This window comes from Octopus bimaculoides, chromosome 9 (genome assembly GCF_046866305.1).
Source record: "Octopus bimaculoides isolate indiv1 chromosome 9, ASM4686630v1, whole genome shotgun sequence".
Classification (NCBI taxonomy): domain Eukaryota; kingdom Metazoa; phylum Mollusca; class Cephalopoda; order Octopoda; family Octopodidae; genus Octopus; species Octopus bimaculoides.
Genome location: NC_142936.1, coordinates 37,562,179 through 37,580,526, shown reverse-complemented (window position 1 = coordinate 37,580,526; position 18,348 = coordinate 37,562,179). Strand labels below are relative to the sequence as shown.

The 18,348-nt window shown below is 36.1% G+C and overlaps 1 protein-coding gene across 2 annotated transcripts in view; it reads left to right on the top strand.

Annotated features, from left to right (window-relative positions):
• LOC106867990 (protein tyrosine phosphatase domain-containing protein 1) overlaps positions 1 to 18,348 on the top strand; it is a 67,821-nt gene that overhangs the window by 3,641 nt on the left and 45,832 nt on the right. Inside the window, exons 2-3 of one of the 2 annotated variants that reach the window (XM_014913076.3) lie at positions 12,629 to 12,711; positions 15,349 to 15,511. In XM_014913076.3, the coding sequence (XP_014768562.1) occupies positions 12,636 to 12,711; positions 15,349 to 15,511 (239 nt within the window). In that variant the 5' untranslated portion in view covers positions 12,629 to 12,635. The remainder of the gene's footprint in view (positions 1 to 12,628; positions 12,712 to 15,348; positions 15,512 to 18,348) is intronic. The other variant, XM_014913077.3, reaches the window with a different exon arrangement.

Below are 18,348 nucleotides of genomic sequence, written 5' to 3'. Positions count from 1 at the left end.
CCACTAAGCATATTGCCTGGCATGCTAGTGATTCTATCATCTCGCTGCTTTTAATATCACATTTTGGCACAAGGCCAGTAATTTCAGAGGAGTAAGTAAGTCACTTACAAACAAAATGCCACTAAGCATTTTGCTCAGCATGCTAACGATTCTGCCAGCTTGCTACCTTAGTAGTAGTAGTAATAATAATAACAGTAATAATCCTTTCTACTATAGGCACAAGGCCTGAAATTTCGGGGGAGTGTCTTAGTCAATTGCATCAATCCCAGTGCTCAACTGGAAATTATTTTATCATCTTCAAAAGGATGAAAGGCAAAGTTGACCTTGGTGGAATTTGAACTCAGAATGGAACAACAGGCAGAATAGTGCTAAGCATTTCGTCTAGCATACTAACAATTCTGCTAGCTTGCTGCCTTATATAATAATGATAATAATAATAATAATAATAATAATAATTCTTTATAATTTTGGCACAAGGCTGGTAATTTATTGTATCAAACCCCACCCCTCAGAGAGATGAAAGGTAAAGTTGGCTTTTGCAGGATTTGAACATAGATTCCATAGAAACTGAAAAAACACCTCAAGGCATTTTGCCTGATGCTCTGTCGAGTCTGCAAGTCCACCAGTAATATTAAGAATTGTTTCAAACTTTGACATAAAGTCAGCAGTTTTGGTGGGTTAGTTGAATACATAAACCCCATTCCTTGACCTGGAGAATCAGAAGCAAAGTTGACATCAGCTGGATTTGAACTCAAAATGTATGGAGCTGGAAGTGGAAGAAATGCCACTAAGCATTTAGTCCGTCCTGTATTGACTCTGCCAGCTCATCACCTTAATAATAATAATAATAATAATAATAATAGTAATAATAATAATAATAATAATAATAATAATTCTTTCTAATAATACAACCCCTGTATTTGATTGGCACTTCATTTTAATCTACCCTGAAAGGATGGAAGGCCAAAGTTGACCTCAGTGGCATTTAAACTCAGAACATAAAGAGCCTGAAGAAATACCACTAAGCATTTTGTCCACCCTGTAACAATTCTGCCAGCTCATCGCCTTAATAATAATAAAGTTAGAAAATTTAGCTTGAACTGTCTTAATGTTAGTTAATAATAGCAACCAATGTTCATGAATAAATAAATATATAAACTATACAAAGTTATACTACCAGTGGCCTAGCATGTAAAAAAAGTCAATAGACAACATATTCAATATCGTATAGGTAATTTCTCGTATACTTTATATTGAATATATATATATTTATTTATTTATTTACTCTTTTAAAGCCTAGCCAGACTCATGGGCCCGGTTTCCCGGTTTCTATGGCATATGTGCCCCCCCCCCAGCTGGATGGGACGCCAGTCCATCGCAGCTTTACTCAAGAAACAGGAAGAAAGAGTGAAAGTTGGGGCGAAAGAGTACAACAGGGGTCGCCACCACCCCCTGCTGGGGCCTCATAGAGTTTAGGTGCTTTCGCTAAACACATACAATGCCCGGTGTTGGAATCGAAACCATGATCCTCCGACCACAAGTCCGCTGCCCTAACCACTGGGCCATTGCGCCTCCACACACACATACACACACGGTAGTACCTTGGTTTTCGACCAACTCTGATCACGAATAAATCATGCTTTATATATATATCTATACATATAAATTTGACAGGGCGATTATTTCTTGTCTTGGGATTCACGATCAAACGGCTGGGTGGAATTGTGTGAAAAATTACACAGATGTGTAGAATGATCCAGTGATGCTGCTGGGCCTTGTATTTTTTTCATAGTTCCCATGGTTACCGAGATAATCTACTATAATAATACTCTTGTGTTTATGAATGAGAAAGGAAGGGTGATGTCATACTTGGTAGTGGGATCATGAAAATTGTATGCTGAAAAATAAATCAAACAGCATTTCAACTCCGTGTGAATATATCTGTGTGTATGTAAAAGCGGGAGTATGTGAATGTGTGTTTGTGTGTGCATGTGCGTGCACAATAGAAGTGGGATGGTTCATCTTTGTTCACTTAGTATTTGGGTTTATTTTTTGATTTGGTTGACTCTTGGTTTTTCTTTTTTTTTTTGGTCAGTTATTTTTAGCGTTTTGATAGAAAAATGTCATTCTAAAATTGTATTTTTCATAAGTATGCCCAAACAAGTCAAATGCTTACACAGAGCAGGTTTTACAGCCACATCATCCAAACCAACTGGGTGAAACCGGGCTTAAGTGCTAGTATATATATATATGTATATTTAGATCTCTACCAAATATTCGGTAAAAATATTGTACCTGTTATCAACGTAGCAAAATTCTCATATGAAAGATTGTTTATCATACAACTTTGTGTGCATATCAATTTAAATAAGAGCCATAACACAATCTATAGTAAAAACTTGTTTAATGACCTATGCACATTTCAATGCAAGATCCCAACTCACTCTTGTCTGAGATAAGAATATGGGGTCTTGCATCTCTTCAGGGTCAAGTTTCATTAATTCATAGCAGACAGCAAGCAACAGACAACATTAATAGTTGTCCTTAAATTACATGTGTATAAACAGGTTGTAACGACATGAAACATTGAAACTGCATACAATATCAGTTAAGAAAACCGTTATATAGTAAAGTAAGTAAGTAAGTAGTGTTGTTAACTTAGGATATTAACCTAGGATGTTAAGTAGCGAACAAGTAAGGGACGCTGTAAATTCAATAAAAACCGTTGGACTATTGAAAGTAAATAAAACGAAGAAAGAAAATTATGTTGCATTGAAATGTGCATAGGTCATTAAACAAGTTTTTACTATGGATTTCGTTATGGCTCTTATTTAAATTGGTATATATATATATATATATGTGTGTGTGTGTGTGTATAAAGCATGATATATTCATGATCAGAGTTGTTCAACAACCAAGATACTACTGTATTAAATGAATATGGGAAAGACGGGAGATAAAGCACGATTTATTCATGATCAAGGTTGTTCGAAAACCGAGGTACTACTGTATGTATATATATATATATATATATATATATATATATATATATATATATATATATATATATATATATATATATATATATATATATATTGTCTGGCTGTGAAATCAAACATTTGGTCTATAAAAGTTATTGATTAACAAAGTTTAGTGTCCTGGCTAATCAGTCAAATAGACTAATGTTAAATCATTATAGGTAGTTGAAGATGATGAAACCTGATTCTGTAGTCTTTTTGCCCAGTTTCACACAAAACTTTATTGCATAGCAAGCTTCCAAATTGTCTTCACTACCCAGCTGTGTTCAGTAAACTACAAGGATTGGCTGAAAAGTTCATAGGCTGACTATGAAGGAGTGATGCTAGAGCTGTGAAATCTTGTACTCATTAATTTCAACCCTTCTTATTAATAGCTGCACTGTTTCTTTCCAAATAAACTGACATCTGACTGTCCAAAGAAGACTTCAAAGGTAACTAGTAGCAACTTCTCTTGAAAATGGACAAAAATTTGGCATCATGGTGTTTTCAAGTATCTGCAGAAAAGGGGTTTAGCCTTCAAGGACATTCATGCTGACATAGTTACTACATTAGGAGATGACACTCCAGCTTTATCAACAGTGCAAAAGTGGACAACTGAATTTAGGAGGGGAAGGGAGAGTCCCAAAGATGACCAAAGGTCTGGACGTCCTCCAACTGCCACCACCAAGGAAAACATTTATCATGTTCATCACATGGTGATGGATGACAGGCATTTGACTATCAGTCAAGTGGCCAATGCTATTAGCATATCCTGTGAGAAAGTTGAGAAGATTCTGCACAAGGAATATGATGAAGGTTTCTGCTCAGTGTGTGCTATGTTTTCTGATACCTGGTCAAAAGCACACCAGGCTTGTCACATCACAGGAAAATCTAACATTGTTTGAGGCAGATCCATCTGGTTTCCTTAATTGTTTCTTAAGCTGGGATTTGTGTTGGGTTCATCACTTTGAACCATAGAGAAGAAGACAATTCAGGCAGTGGAAACACACTTCCTCACCTGCTCCAAAGAAGGTGAAGATCGTTTTATCTGCAGGGAAGGTGTTGGCCTGTTTTTTTTTGTTTTTTTTTTATGGGGGAATACAAGCAGCATTGTGTTTATTGACTATCTTCAAAAGGGCCACACCATCAATGGAGAGTACTTTGCTGATATAGTTACTAAAAGCTTTGAAAACCAAATGCCCAGGAAAACTGATGAAAGGGTCTTGTTTCATCAGGGCAGTGCTCCAGCACACAAGTCCTTCGTATCAGTGGCTGCTATACATGACTTTGTCTTTGAACTGGTTGATTACCTTCCCTATTCTTCTGCTTTGACTCCATTTGATTATCACCTGTTCTCCAACATGATAAAACACTTGGCTGGAAAGCAGTATCACAGTGATGATGACCTCATGTCTTCCATTGATGACTTTTTTGACCAACACAATGAAAACTTCTTCATCAATGGGATCCAACCACTGCAACACCAATGGAAGAAATGTGCAGAATGCAAGGGGGATTATGTTGAAAAATAAACCTCATTTAGTCACATTTCATGAGAGTATCTCGGTCAACCTATAAACCTTTCAGCCGACCCTCGAAGTCAACTGTGAGAAGCAGTGTTCAGTTGGGTGTGTGTTCAAAGTATTGTTACAGCTATCTTCTTCAATCTTGACTAACAGAGGTTGGCAGGTCAGCTTATTAGATGTATAGTAATGATATACTAAAATCATAGTAATCTAGGAAAGTTATAATTGCTTCTCCTAAAAATGTCTCGAAACTTCTGGTATGCACTTTGTAACTTATCTCTCCAGATGTTTTGGTCATACATTCTACCAAAGATGACTGTCATTTATCCTTCTGAGTTTGATAAAACAAGCACTAATTATTAAATTGACTACATCTCTTTTTCTCTCTCTCTCTCCCACTGCCAAAAGTCATGGTTTTGCCCCAATAGTAGGGATCAATTAGGATTATTGTTATGCATTATTTACCATAGAGCATCAAGTAATTAGAAACCTTGAATACAACATCTGTCTAAATACCACAAAAGTAACATTTCTCTTAATGTGTAGGGTACTTTTATGTCAAAAAATTGTTGATTAAAATAATATATTTCAACAGTCTATATATTAAATCTTGTAACTCCCTCCTAATGACATAATCCAAGACCATAGACTATATTTGAAATACCTATTGCACTCTTGGTGCTATTTGATTGAGCAGCTTAATGAAATTGTCATCATCATAATTTAATGTCCATATTCCATGCTAGCATAGGTTGGACAGTTTGACAGGATCCAACAAGCCAGAGCATTGCATTGAGCTTCAGTGTCTACTTTGGCAAAGTTTCTACAGCTTTACAGAGTGTACTGGTTGCTTTTTTCATAGCCCCCAACTCTATTGAGGTCAACAAATAATTTACAAGACAAGACTCTTTGACAGAGTTGGAGTGCAGTTATAAGGGAGATGGTTTGTTCCAGGTAGAGATAAATATCAATAATCGCCACCAGACAAATGTTAATGACCATCTTTTAATTGCATATTACTGGTTGTGTTATAGATGCTCTTTGGTTACTACCAACCTATCCCTGCACAATGTTTTATGTACATTCATCTTGAGACAAACATGTTAAAGTAGAAGTAATTTTCAGTAAAAGTAAGCTTGGAAGTTAGTAGGTATTTCATTTCTTCAAGATCACTCATACTATTAGGTAAGGCATAAAAGCCATGGTTCCATTTCTCCATTTGATCAATAGATGTAATAACTCATCACTGAACATCGTTAATTAGCAATTGTCTTATATTTCATCAAATCAATTAAATAGTGGTTAATTAGCTACAAGACTAATTGTCGGAAGTGAAGGCTGCAGTTGATTGTATAAGCTACTCTGTTATTGACCTTGTAGGAATGAAAGACGAAAGACAAAGTTGACCTTAGTATGATTTGAACCAGTAACTGAGAGCCTAAATAGTGGTTCATGAGCCCAACACCTCTGTGGGTTCTCGTCCTTGAGAAATATAGCGACAATATTATTGTTACCCTCAATATCAGTAAAGATTTTGACTGTGTCTGGAATGCAAATTCTCATGGTCAAACTTCTAGTCCATAGACTGTTTTTCATTTCTTAGATCAGTGAGTCAAATTGTATCATCATTTATTGTGCTAATGGAGCTTTCTCTGACCCACATCTCTTTTGGTGCATTCCAGGGCTTAGTTTTTATGTCCACCCCATCCCACCCCCCACTTTCTTCTTCTTCTACATCAACCTTCTACTTGTAGTCGCTTCCAATAACACTTACACAGATAATGCCACCCTTCAGCTGTTCCTAACCTGCCACACTCAAGCACCATCCTCATGTAACCTAAACACCTCACAACTAACCTGCACTGAGACTCCATCAACATGAATTTTGAAAATAGCCTACTAAGGGGTTATGCTAATTTTGATTGCTTAATTGGTAAAAAAAAATCACTTCACATGTTGCAAGACAACATAATCATACACACCACTCCAAACATGAACATCATGCAACTAGAACCCTTATCATCCCTTCAAACGTCTGATTTCATTATCAGTAAGGATATATTGTGACAACAACACATTTTTAACATTCAGATTATTCTATCAAGCATAATGCTTTTCTATATTTAAGAGATGAGGAATTATGTACATTATTTACATTCGACAGATATTTGTCCTCATCTTGCTTGTTGTTAACACAACATTTCAGCTGATATACCCTCCAGCCTTCATCAGGTGTCTTGGGGAAATTTCGAACCTGAGTTCTCATTCCTAAGGTATTTTTCGATGTTGTTATTATTATTATTATTAGTATTCAGGTCACTGCTTGGAATCGAACTCAGAATCTTGGGCACTCTTAACCACTACGCCAAAGAATATTGACACAAGGAAAGAAGGGAAAAAAAAAACCAAAGGTATATGGTGTAGTGGTTAAGAGCACAGGCTACTAACCCCAAGATTTTGAGTTCGATTCCAAGCATTGACCTGAACAATAATAATAATAATAATAATAATAATAACATCGAAAAATACCTTAGGAATGAGAACCCAGGTTCGAAATTTCCCCAAGAACCCTGAAGAAGGCTGGAGGGTATATCAGCCAAAACATTGTGTTAACAACAAACAAGATGAGGACAAATATCCGTTGAATGTAAATATTGTAAATAATGAAGCATAATGCTTATTTATTCAAATTGGTTTGAATTATGAACTATCTTGCTGTTTCTAGATTTCAATGATGTCATAGTATATTTTTAGTATGACATTTTATGTTAGGTGTGAGAGGCTGAATTTGGTTTGAACATAAAACATGTAGAATATTTAGGCCTGATATAGCCAGTATAAACACTAAGGATCTAACATAGCAAAGACATCATCTTTAAAAATGGGGCTCTTCTATTCAAGGCCAGAAAATACTCTCCAGGAAACTCATTGCAATACAACTCCTCTATCTGGGACATTGCACATGCAAGCACAGGCGCACACACACACAGAGGGAGAGAGAGAGAGCATATCCAAGACCACGTCCTGAGACATGACCTGACCTGACTGATTGTTGTAAAGTCATACACCAACACATCCACTCTGGCCCACAAACAATCCAGCTCATCTCTGCCTTTTCTATTATTACCCCTTAGTGTTGACTGATCTCTAGCTACTTCTGCTCAGCATGAGATCAGTACCATCCATATATCCTTAACCCACTTGATTCTCCTTTTATCACCATATGTTTAACCACCACCTCCTGGCCCCACTCTTATCACAATGCTTAGTCCTTTCCTTTTCCTCCCAGAACATCAGCTCTCTTGAATTCCCTCCCTGCACATATCCTGTCAGCTTCCACTGATTTGAGTACAATATTAACTGTATCAATCTCACTGGTTTTGGACCCCTTACAGGCCAAATTAATAGGATACAACAAAAACAAAATCTTGAGCGTTATCCATTTCTTTAACTGTATACAGTTGTATAGTTCTCACAACATTTGTAACTGCAGGCATGGTTGTGTGGTAAGAAGCTTGCTTCCCAACCACATGGTTCCAGGTTTCAGTCCAGCTGCATAGAACCTTGGGCAAGTGTCTTCTACTGTAGCCTTAGGCTAACCAAAGCCTTGTGAGTGGATCTGGTAGAGGGAAAACTGAAAGAAGCTCATCATATACACACACACACACACACACACACACACACACACACACACACACACACACACACATATATAAATATATATATATACATACATACGTATATATCTATGCGTGTGTATGTATTTGTGGTCTGTGTTTGTTCCCCACTACTGCTTGATAATCAGTGTTTGTTTGTTTATGTTCCTGTAACTTAGTGGTTCAGCAAAAAAGATGGACAGAATAAGTACTAGGCTTTAAAATCATTCAAGGTAGTGCCCCATCATGGCCACAGTCAAATGATTGAAAGAAGTAAAAGGTTGTTATATATTTTTCATCTTTTATCCTTTGTTTTAATTGTTGGACTGTGGCCATGCTAGAACACTGCCCCAAACGGTTTAGTTGAACAAATCAACCCCAGTATTTATTTTATTTTTTTAAGCCTGGTACTTATTCTATCGGTCTCTTTTGCTGAAATGCTACTAAGTTACAGGGACATAAACAAACCAGCACCAGTTGTTGAGTGACCATAGTCCAATGGCTGAAACAAGTAAAAGCTAAAAGATAAAGATCAAAGATATATATTTGTATATTTAAAACTTAATTTTAGCATACACAACACACTATATGAAAAACCCTTGCTCTTTTTTTCCTTCTTTCCTTGTGTCAATATTCTTTGAATGATCTCAACTTGAACGTTAATTAATTTCTAATATTAGAACACGACTACTAATTATCTTTGGGTTTGATTATGTTGATGTAATTACTTGATGGCATTACAGGAATGATACTGACTTTGAGATTAAGATGCTGGATTATCTCATTTACATCAGTCCAGCACTGTCATTTTACCACACAAGTCAACAAGACATAGTTTTGCTTTTGCTTTACTTTGCATGAAAAAATAAATATATGAACTCACTATTTAACATTAGTTTGCTCTGGCATCTCATCTCCACCATCTCTGTCTTTTTTCCCCTTATTGCCATTTCTGTCAATACTGTAATGACCTCTGTTCTTTGATGTTGACAGTTTTTGTACTACCTCCACTCGGGCATCCCTGATCCACTTGTCTTGTCACCTCTCATCACCCATGTTGTGTCCAACACCCCAGACCCTGTACTAATCACTGTTCCCATTCCTTCCTTCCTTCTCTAGAACATCATCCTTCTGAAATCTCCTCTTTGTTCCCTACAGGGGTCAACTTGTAACAGTTTAAGTTGAACATTAATACAATTTGTCTCACAAGTTGAGGAAGAATTTCAAAAGTCATGGGCACTGTCCCCTCTTCAAAATCCAACAAGTAATGAAAAAGAAAAAAAATTGTCAGGCCACCAGTCTCAATTTTGGATCATTATGTAAATAAATTATGTCAGTCACAGAAAGTATTGACTATATTTTAATAGGTTGTTCTCTAAAAATCAGTCTGAGAGAAAATGCAAGTGAGTCTCTCTTTGTGGGTTAAGGATATTGTGGTAAAAGTGGGGCCAGGAGCCTGGAGCTTGTCTGTGAGTAATTTTATATCAGTCAGTTGAATGATCCTTTCCTGGACATGTGTGTCCAATAATAGCAGCATCATCCCAAATATTGGAGTAACATTCCATTGTGAACCTTGTGTCAGCAATCGTTAGTTACTGAATTATTGTCTGACCTTGAAGAGAAGGGTCAGTCATTGGAATGTAGTTCTATTTATGTTAAGGATGTGCTTTCTCCAGGAGAGGTCTTTGGTGATAGCCAGGCCTACCATCTGGAGTAACTATGAGGGCTCATATGTAGGGAGTGGAGTGTAAAAGTGTTTTCTTGATGAGTGTAAGTATTGGTTTCAAATTTTGGTACAAGGCCAACAATTTCGTTTGAGGGAATAAATCAATTGATGAAATGATACTTATTTTATTGACCCTGGAAAGATGAAAGGCAGAGATGAACTCCATAGAGTTTGAACTCAGAACGTAAAGACAGACAAAATGCCAATAAGCATTTTTTCCAGCATGCTAACAATTATACCACCTCACTACCTTAGATGTGAGTATAATTATTAAATTGTATAAGAATAATTACTAAAACTTCAATACAGTGAAAGCAGTAAATAAATAGATATTGTCATATCCATATTTTGCACAAATAACAAGAAGTTGAATTCCGACTTCACTGTTGAGTATTTTTGTAGTCGGGTAATCATCCAGATGTGAAAACAATCTATTCTAATAAAATATATCATACTCACTTAAAAAAGAATTGATGTAAGATAGTAAAAGAAAATAAACTAATGAAAGGGCTACTCACCATATCCATGAATTTATCATATTCTCCCTTTTAAACAGCCTGTCATATTAGTTTAGTTTTTAATGGTTAAAGGATCTCCATTGAGTTGCAAGCACATTCATTGTGATCCAACATTGTGTAACACGATTTTTGTCCTTGGGTAGTGACTGTTATTTCCTATTTGCTTATCCCTAGAAAGCATAAAAAATGGCTGATATTTCCTTCAAGCTTTGCTTTCCTAAAACTTGTCTCCACTTGGACAGCTAGAAGTAAACTGAACTGTTGAGCTTACGAGCCTTGTATTTATACTGCCATTCTTGAAACTTTTAGAAACTTCTAAAAAGTACTAGAAAATTCTACTTCAGCAACTCAGTCCTGAGTCTGTCTGAAATGTAATGGAAAATGGGTCAGTTTTAAAACATTGATGTCCAGGTCACAAAAACAAAGTTTGAAGGGAATAATGGTCATTTCCTTTGATTTCTTGATAGAAACAATTAGGAAATAACACTTTACTGACCAAAGGCAAAAAAAAAAATACTTCTGTTACACAGAGTAATGACTACAAATTTTATTTTAGGATAGTTTACTTGATTGTGTTCCCGACAGTAAGAACTAGATCTTGGAACTGCATCTCTAACCACATTCCTTTCATACTCTCACGAACTTATCTACTCACCCACCACTTTCAATCCTCTGTCTGTATCCTCTCTCATTTTCACATTCTTATACTTTGGGTGTATGCCCTGATGCCCCATCACTACCATCTCTTTTCTCTCTTTTTAGCTGGGGTAACCATGAGTATTGGGTTTATCACTTTGAGCAAGAGACAAAGAGGCAATCCATGCAGTGGAAATACCCCTCATCACCAAAGCTCCAAAGAAGGCCAAGGTTGTTTCATCTGCAGGGAAGGCAATGGCCTCAGTTTTTTGGGATGCAAATGGCACTGTGTTTATTGACTATCTTCAAAAAGGCTTCACCATCAGTAGAGAGTACTACTATGTCAACTTGCTGAGGCAGTTATGAAAGGCTATGAAGATCAAATGCCCAGGAAAACTGACAAAAGGGGTCTTGTTTCATCAGGACAATGGACCAGCACGCAATTCTTTGGTTTCAATGGCTTCTGTGCATGACTATGGCTTTGAACTAGTTGATCAACCTCCAGATTCTCCTGATTTGGCCTCCATCTTACTATCATCTGTTCCTCAAAATGATAACCAGTATCATAGTCATGATGATGTCATATCTACTTCTGATGGGTTTTTTCGATCAACATGATGGAAGCATCTTCACCAATGGGATCCAAGCACTGCAACACTGATGGAAGAAGTGTGTTGGTTGCAAGGGAGACTATGTTGAAAAATAAACCTTATTTGGTCACATTTTATGAGAGAATTTTGGTCAGCCTATGAACTTTTCAGCTGACACTCGTATCAAACTTTAACTTCTCAACGCCTGGCACAAAACCATCTCACTCTCTATTACAACCCCACTCAGCTCAAAGGTTGTTGTCTTGTTTTGCAAGTTACTTGGTAACTTCACTTGTGCCAGTGGCATGAAAAAGGCACTCAATACTTTCAGTAAACTGGTTGGTGTTAAGAAGGGCATTGAACCATAAAAGAAAAACATGCCAAAGCAGAGAAACTGGAGCTCAACACAGTCCTTTGATTTATCAGATCCTCTCAAACCAGCCAATCTATGCCAGAAGACAGATGTTAATTGATAATGATGTAAGAATGTGTTCAAACATGATCTGTTGTTGTGAAGCATGAGATTCAGTTGTATACAATCCTATTATTTCTCTCTCTCTCTTTCTCTTATTCACTTTGATTAATTATTCATGTTGCTCTTTAAAGTGAATTCTGTTATGTTGTTGTTTACATCACTAAGAAATAACCACCACAGTCTGTAGGTGGTAATATTCCTAGTAACAGCAAAGAGGGTCAGGAATATTATTGCTGGTTTTTTTTTTTGGTTTTTTTTTATCAGATGTTTTTGTGTTACTATTGAAACCAACCAAACATACTGAGTTTAAAAAAAGCCTGTTATTAGTCCAACACGACCATATCTAGAGTTATCAATGTACAGTTACAGAAAAGTTCATTCTAAGCCATGAGAGGATTTTAAGAGACAATATGACAGAAAGACAACATGGAATTTAATTTATAAGTCTGTGTTTTACATTTCTTTCTATCTTTTCTTCTTTAAGTATTGAAATGAATTCCGAACTGGAGGAAGGACATAATGAAAAAGATGATACTTTTCTCTGGGAGTTCAATGAGGCTGTAGCGGGTATATAACATTTTCTTGTTTTTTGCTTTTTTTTATATTTCTTATTCTAATATTTAAATTTTAATTGTGAAATTTTGGTAACATTTCATTTACATTTTAATATCTATTATAAAGATAACATTTTAATATAAATAATATATTGGTAGAATCATTAGCACACCAGGCAAAATGCTCAGTGGTATTTCATCTGTCCTTACTTTCTGAGTTCAAATTCCACCGAGGTCGACTTTGCTTTCATCCTTTCGGGGTCAATAAAATAAGTACCAGTTGAACACTGGGGTCGATGTAATTGACTTACCCCCTCCCCTGAACTTTCTGGCCTTGTACCAAAATTTGAAACCAATATATTATAAAGACATGTTAATAAAAATAATATAAAGATATATATTATAAAAATAACATTTTTAATATATATGATATATATAAATATACTTTTTAAATATCAATTTATAAATTATATTTTGATATATATTATAAAGATAATATTTTCATTTCATCATCATCATCATAGTTTTAATGTCCACTTTTCCATGTTTGCATGAATCAGTCAGAATTTGTTGAGAGATTTTTCTATGGTTGGGTACCCTTCCTGTCACCAACCCTTAACCTGTTTCCCCATAACAAAGGGGTGACAAAAGAAGGCAAAGATTCGAATGTCATTAGTTTGTCAGATGAGCTGTCTTATAATCTAGCTTTCCTTTAGGAAGTTTTGGAAAAGAGAAAAATTCTATAATTCCATACCTCTGTATTCCAAAGTGAAAGAATAAAGATATGGTTATATGACTTGTTGATACTATTGTAAATATCACATCCAATGTTTTGAAAATAAATGAAGTATTTGACTCTATTTTAAGCTAATATAAAGTGAACTCTGCTAAATCAAAGAATTTCTATCTAACAGAATCATTAGAACATCAGGAAAATGCTTTGCTATGTTTGTTTCAGCTCAACCTTCCAGGGTTGATGAAATAAAGTACAAGTCAAGTACTGGAGCCTACGGTGTTGACTAACACTCAATAACCCATGAATAGATGAACCCTTTAAAAGCGGCAACCAAATGGTTTACTGTAAATTATGCTATCATTCAGTTGTTTCATCTATTTCACCTATTGTGTGGTTGGCAGCACCATTAAATAAATTCAATTGGTGAATGCTGAATTATGTCCCTTCCATACAATTATAAATTACAATTCAGGGGATCTACGTAAAACAGTGAGAGTCTAAACAATGATGTATCTATTCATTTTGAACACATTTTGAGAGATTCAAAAATGAATGTGCTGATCACTATTGTATTCTGTCTTTAGTGAACATCTCTGGTCTTCCGATGACGACTTTGAGACAATGTAGTGTTTCAACCATATTGTGTGTCTTCTCAGTCAAAGCTACCCCTAGATCAATGAAACTAACAAGAGTACTGGCTCTTGTTTATGGAAATCATCAAATAAATTATTTGCTGATGTATACTAATGTTTGCCAGACAGATAATAATTTGTGGTGTATGCAGAACAGCAAGAATCTAAATGATAACTTATTTATCACTCTCAAAACAGTCTGGCAGATTCATTTGTGAATCTGCTGATCACTGTTACATTTTGCCTTTAAAGAATATCTCCTCCCTTATGACAATATAGGTAGACATGGTTCGTTGGTGTAAGGGAATTTTGAGTTTGAGGCATTTCAATCTTATTGTGTCTTTTCTGCCAAAGCTATCCCTAAATCAGTGAATCTAAATGGGAGTAGTACCTCTTGTTTATAGAAAGCTGCAAACAAATTATATGCTGATGTCTGCCAGATCATAATTCATGAGGTGAATGCAGAACATCAAGAATCTAAATGAGAATGTATCTGTTCCTTTTTAATACAATTCAAACATAAATATGCTGATTGCTGTTGTTTTTTGTCATTGGAGAATACCTCCTTCCTTCAAACAATGTGTGTTATGCATGAACACACACAATTCATTGACATAAGGGAATTTTTTACTTTGTGACACGGTTATTTTGACCTTATGATGTGTCTCTTCATTCAAAGTGACTTGCAGATCAATGAGTAAACAAGAGTAAACAAATTGCATGTATTATGAACACACATTGTCTAAAGAGAGATATTCTCTGAAGATGAAATACAACAGAGATCAGGATATTCATGTTCAAACCTGCCAGAATTAATAATGTATAGGTATATCATTGTTTTGATCCTCAATGTTCTGCATGCATTTATTATCTGTTTAGCAGAAATCAGCTTGCATCAGCAAATAACTTGCTGATCCCTATAAACAAGAGCTCTTGCTTTTGTCTGATTCATCAGTCTGACAGAATAACTTTGACTGATGAGACATACTATAAGGTTGAAACACTAGTGTTTCGAAGTCCCCTCACACCAGTAAACCGTATGGTTTTGAACATGTCATCTAAAAGGAGGTGATGTTTTCCATTGATAAAAAACAAAAGTGACCAGATGGTTACATTTGAATCTGCCAGAATGTGTTAAGAATGAATAGATATGTTATATAAATTAGAATTTATTTGTTAATGGTTAATGTGATCTGCATAAATACATTAATTTACATGTCATATTTTAACTGTTTTTAATGGACTCCTCATGATTATCATCAATATTATTTTATCATTTCAGCCAGCATTCCTAACCCTCAATATAGTGTCCTGACAGAACAGGCTCAGGGCTTAATTTCGTTGAAGAACCAATGTGCTTTGTTTTGTGGTGGCCGCAATTGTAAATATGATCGCAGTGACTGCTGGGAAGGCCAAATGGCTATTACCGGACTCTTTTCTCATTGGTAAGTTTCTCTCTGTGGAATTCCTGTATTAAAATTTTTATCTAGTTTAGTATATCATGTTCATAACAGGTTTTTTTCTTGTGTATTTTGATTGTTCTAGAAGAGGGATCTGTTTGGAAAATATATTGCAATAAGCCTGCAATTTGTTCTGGAAGGTGTTGGGTGGGAGCACAATGGATGATTGTCTCAGTACCCCTAATCAAGTCCAGCAGGGAACAACTGTTAGTGATTGGGAATTGGAAAGTGTAATAATGGTGGCTTCTGAGAGGACCTTATGGAGAAGGTGCCTGAGGACTCTGTCCCCACAACCCTCCCTGGAATAGTAGGCAGAAAAGATGGATGCATTGATTAAACTCAGTCCATTCAATTTCTAGCATAATAATGAACTCTCCCGTCGAAGACGATGTGTGAGTGTTCAGCTTTTGCAGAACGACCTGCGCAAATGATTTGTTTATAGCGATCAAATTTATGTACTGTAGCTCACACTATCGACATTGCCCGAACAGGTGCTTGGTGTACCACGTGTCGGGTGATCGCAGAGTGACATGAGATGAAGTGTTTTTACTCAAGAACACAACACACCACCTTGTCTACGAATTGAAACCACAATTGTGAGTGCAACATCCTAACCACTAGGCCATGTGTTCTCACAAGTATTATAATAATAATACTTATAACAAGAGCACTCAGAGAGCACAAACCTCCACCAAGGCAACACTAGTGTTGTCTCAACAATTAGCCAGAGATTATTTTTAAAATGAGAATATCTGAAATAAACTCGACTGTTCTTACAAACGAGAATACTAAAAATGAACCCGACCGCTCTCAAAAACTAAGTAAAAAAAAACGAAACATAATCCAGAATCCTTGTCCCATACTGGATCGATCCCAAAATCTAATCAGTTCGTGCCGGTCACGAGGCCAAACATCCCTGAAAGTTTTATCTGAATCCATCCAACGGTTCTTGAGATATCTTGTCCACGGACAAACAAACAAACAAACATAACTGAAAACAATACCTCCACCTTCAGTAAGGCAGAGGTAATAATGAACTTACTGAATACAGTGCTCAGCTGCACTACAACTCATCATAAAAGGTAACCAAAAGTTCATGAATAGTACATAGAATATGCACAAGAAGTGAACAGTGAATAAGTCTTTTAAAAAAAAAACGAGGTGGTGGGATGCATCAGGTGTGCTGTTGGTGAATGTCATATGGTGAGAAGGGTTGCATCTCATTGTTATAAGGAATCCAAGAACTACTAAAGAAAATATAAATTTAAATCACTCCATAAGTGACACTGTCTGGGATTAAGACTAAGGTATTACGAAGTGAGGAAAAAGGAAATATTCACTATGTGTGGAAGATAGTAAATACCATAATATTCAAGTAGTCTGAATTGTACTTACCAAGTATTTCAAGTGTTCTCAGTTTTTTAATTCTAAAGATGATATGAGCTGTGACATGTAAGTGTTTCAAGTAATTGGATATGGACATGGCTGTGTGGTTACGAAATCTTTTTCCCAACCATGTGGATCTAGGTTCGGTCCTGCTGCATGTCAATTTGGGTATCTTGTACTGTTGCCTCAGTTTGACCAATACTCATGAGGAAAATTTGGTAAACAGAAATTATGCAGAAGATCATCTTATATATATATATATATATATATATATATGAAGCATCAGTTGTGGTGTGCAAGAGAGACGATTGCGCTGGTATGGACATGTGGTGAGAACGGATGAGGATAGCTGCGTGAAAAAGTGCCACACCCTAACAGTTGAGGGAACCCGTGGAAGAGGTAGGCCCAGGAAGACCTGGGCTGAGGTGGTGAGGCAAGACCTTCGTACATTGGGCCTCACCGAGGCGATGACTACTGACCGAGACCTTTGGAAATGTGCTGTGCGTGAGAAGACCCGGCAAGCCAAGTAAGATCATTGCCAGTGCCCCTGGACTGGCTCTTGTGCGGGTGGCACATGAGATGCACCATTTTGAGCGTGGCCGTTGCCAGTACCGCCTGACTGGCTCCCGTAGGATTTTCGAGTGAGATCGTTGCCAGTGCCCCTGGACTGGCTTGTGTGGGTGGCACATAAAAGACACCATTTCGAGCGTGGCCGTTTTCGTGCGGGTGACACGTAAAAGCACCCACTACACTCTCTGAGTGGTTGGTGTTAGGAAGGGCTTCCAGCTGTAGAAACTCTGCCAAATTAGATTGGAGCCTGGTGTTGCCATCCGGTTTCACCAGTCCTCAGTCAAATCGTCCAACCCATGCTAGCATGGAAAGCGGACGTTAAACGATGATGATGATGATGATATATATATATATATATATATATATATATATATATATATATATATATAATATATATATATATATATATATATATATATATATATATATATATATATATATATATATATATATATATATATATATATATATATATATATATATGTTCGTGCATGTTGGGTGAGAACCAATACATTTGGGCTAAAAGTGTTAGTGACCTGGATATTTAAGTTTGCATGAATTAATTCCTTTTATAGAAATGTTGACTGCATTTTATTATTATTATTATTATTATTATTTTGTATCTGACATACATACGAGACTAAGTATTGAGATCAATATAATTAACTAAAACCTTTTTGAAGGTGGTGCTCCAGCATGGCCCCATTCCAATATCAGAAATCAGCAAGAGAAAGAAATTACCAAGAAATAATATCATCATTATTAGTGTTGCCTTTCTTAGCTATTGTAATGTATTTTAACAAAGACATTTAGTTTGTCTAATTTCTGTCAGTTTAACTGGGAATTAAATAGTGAAAGATCTTGGA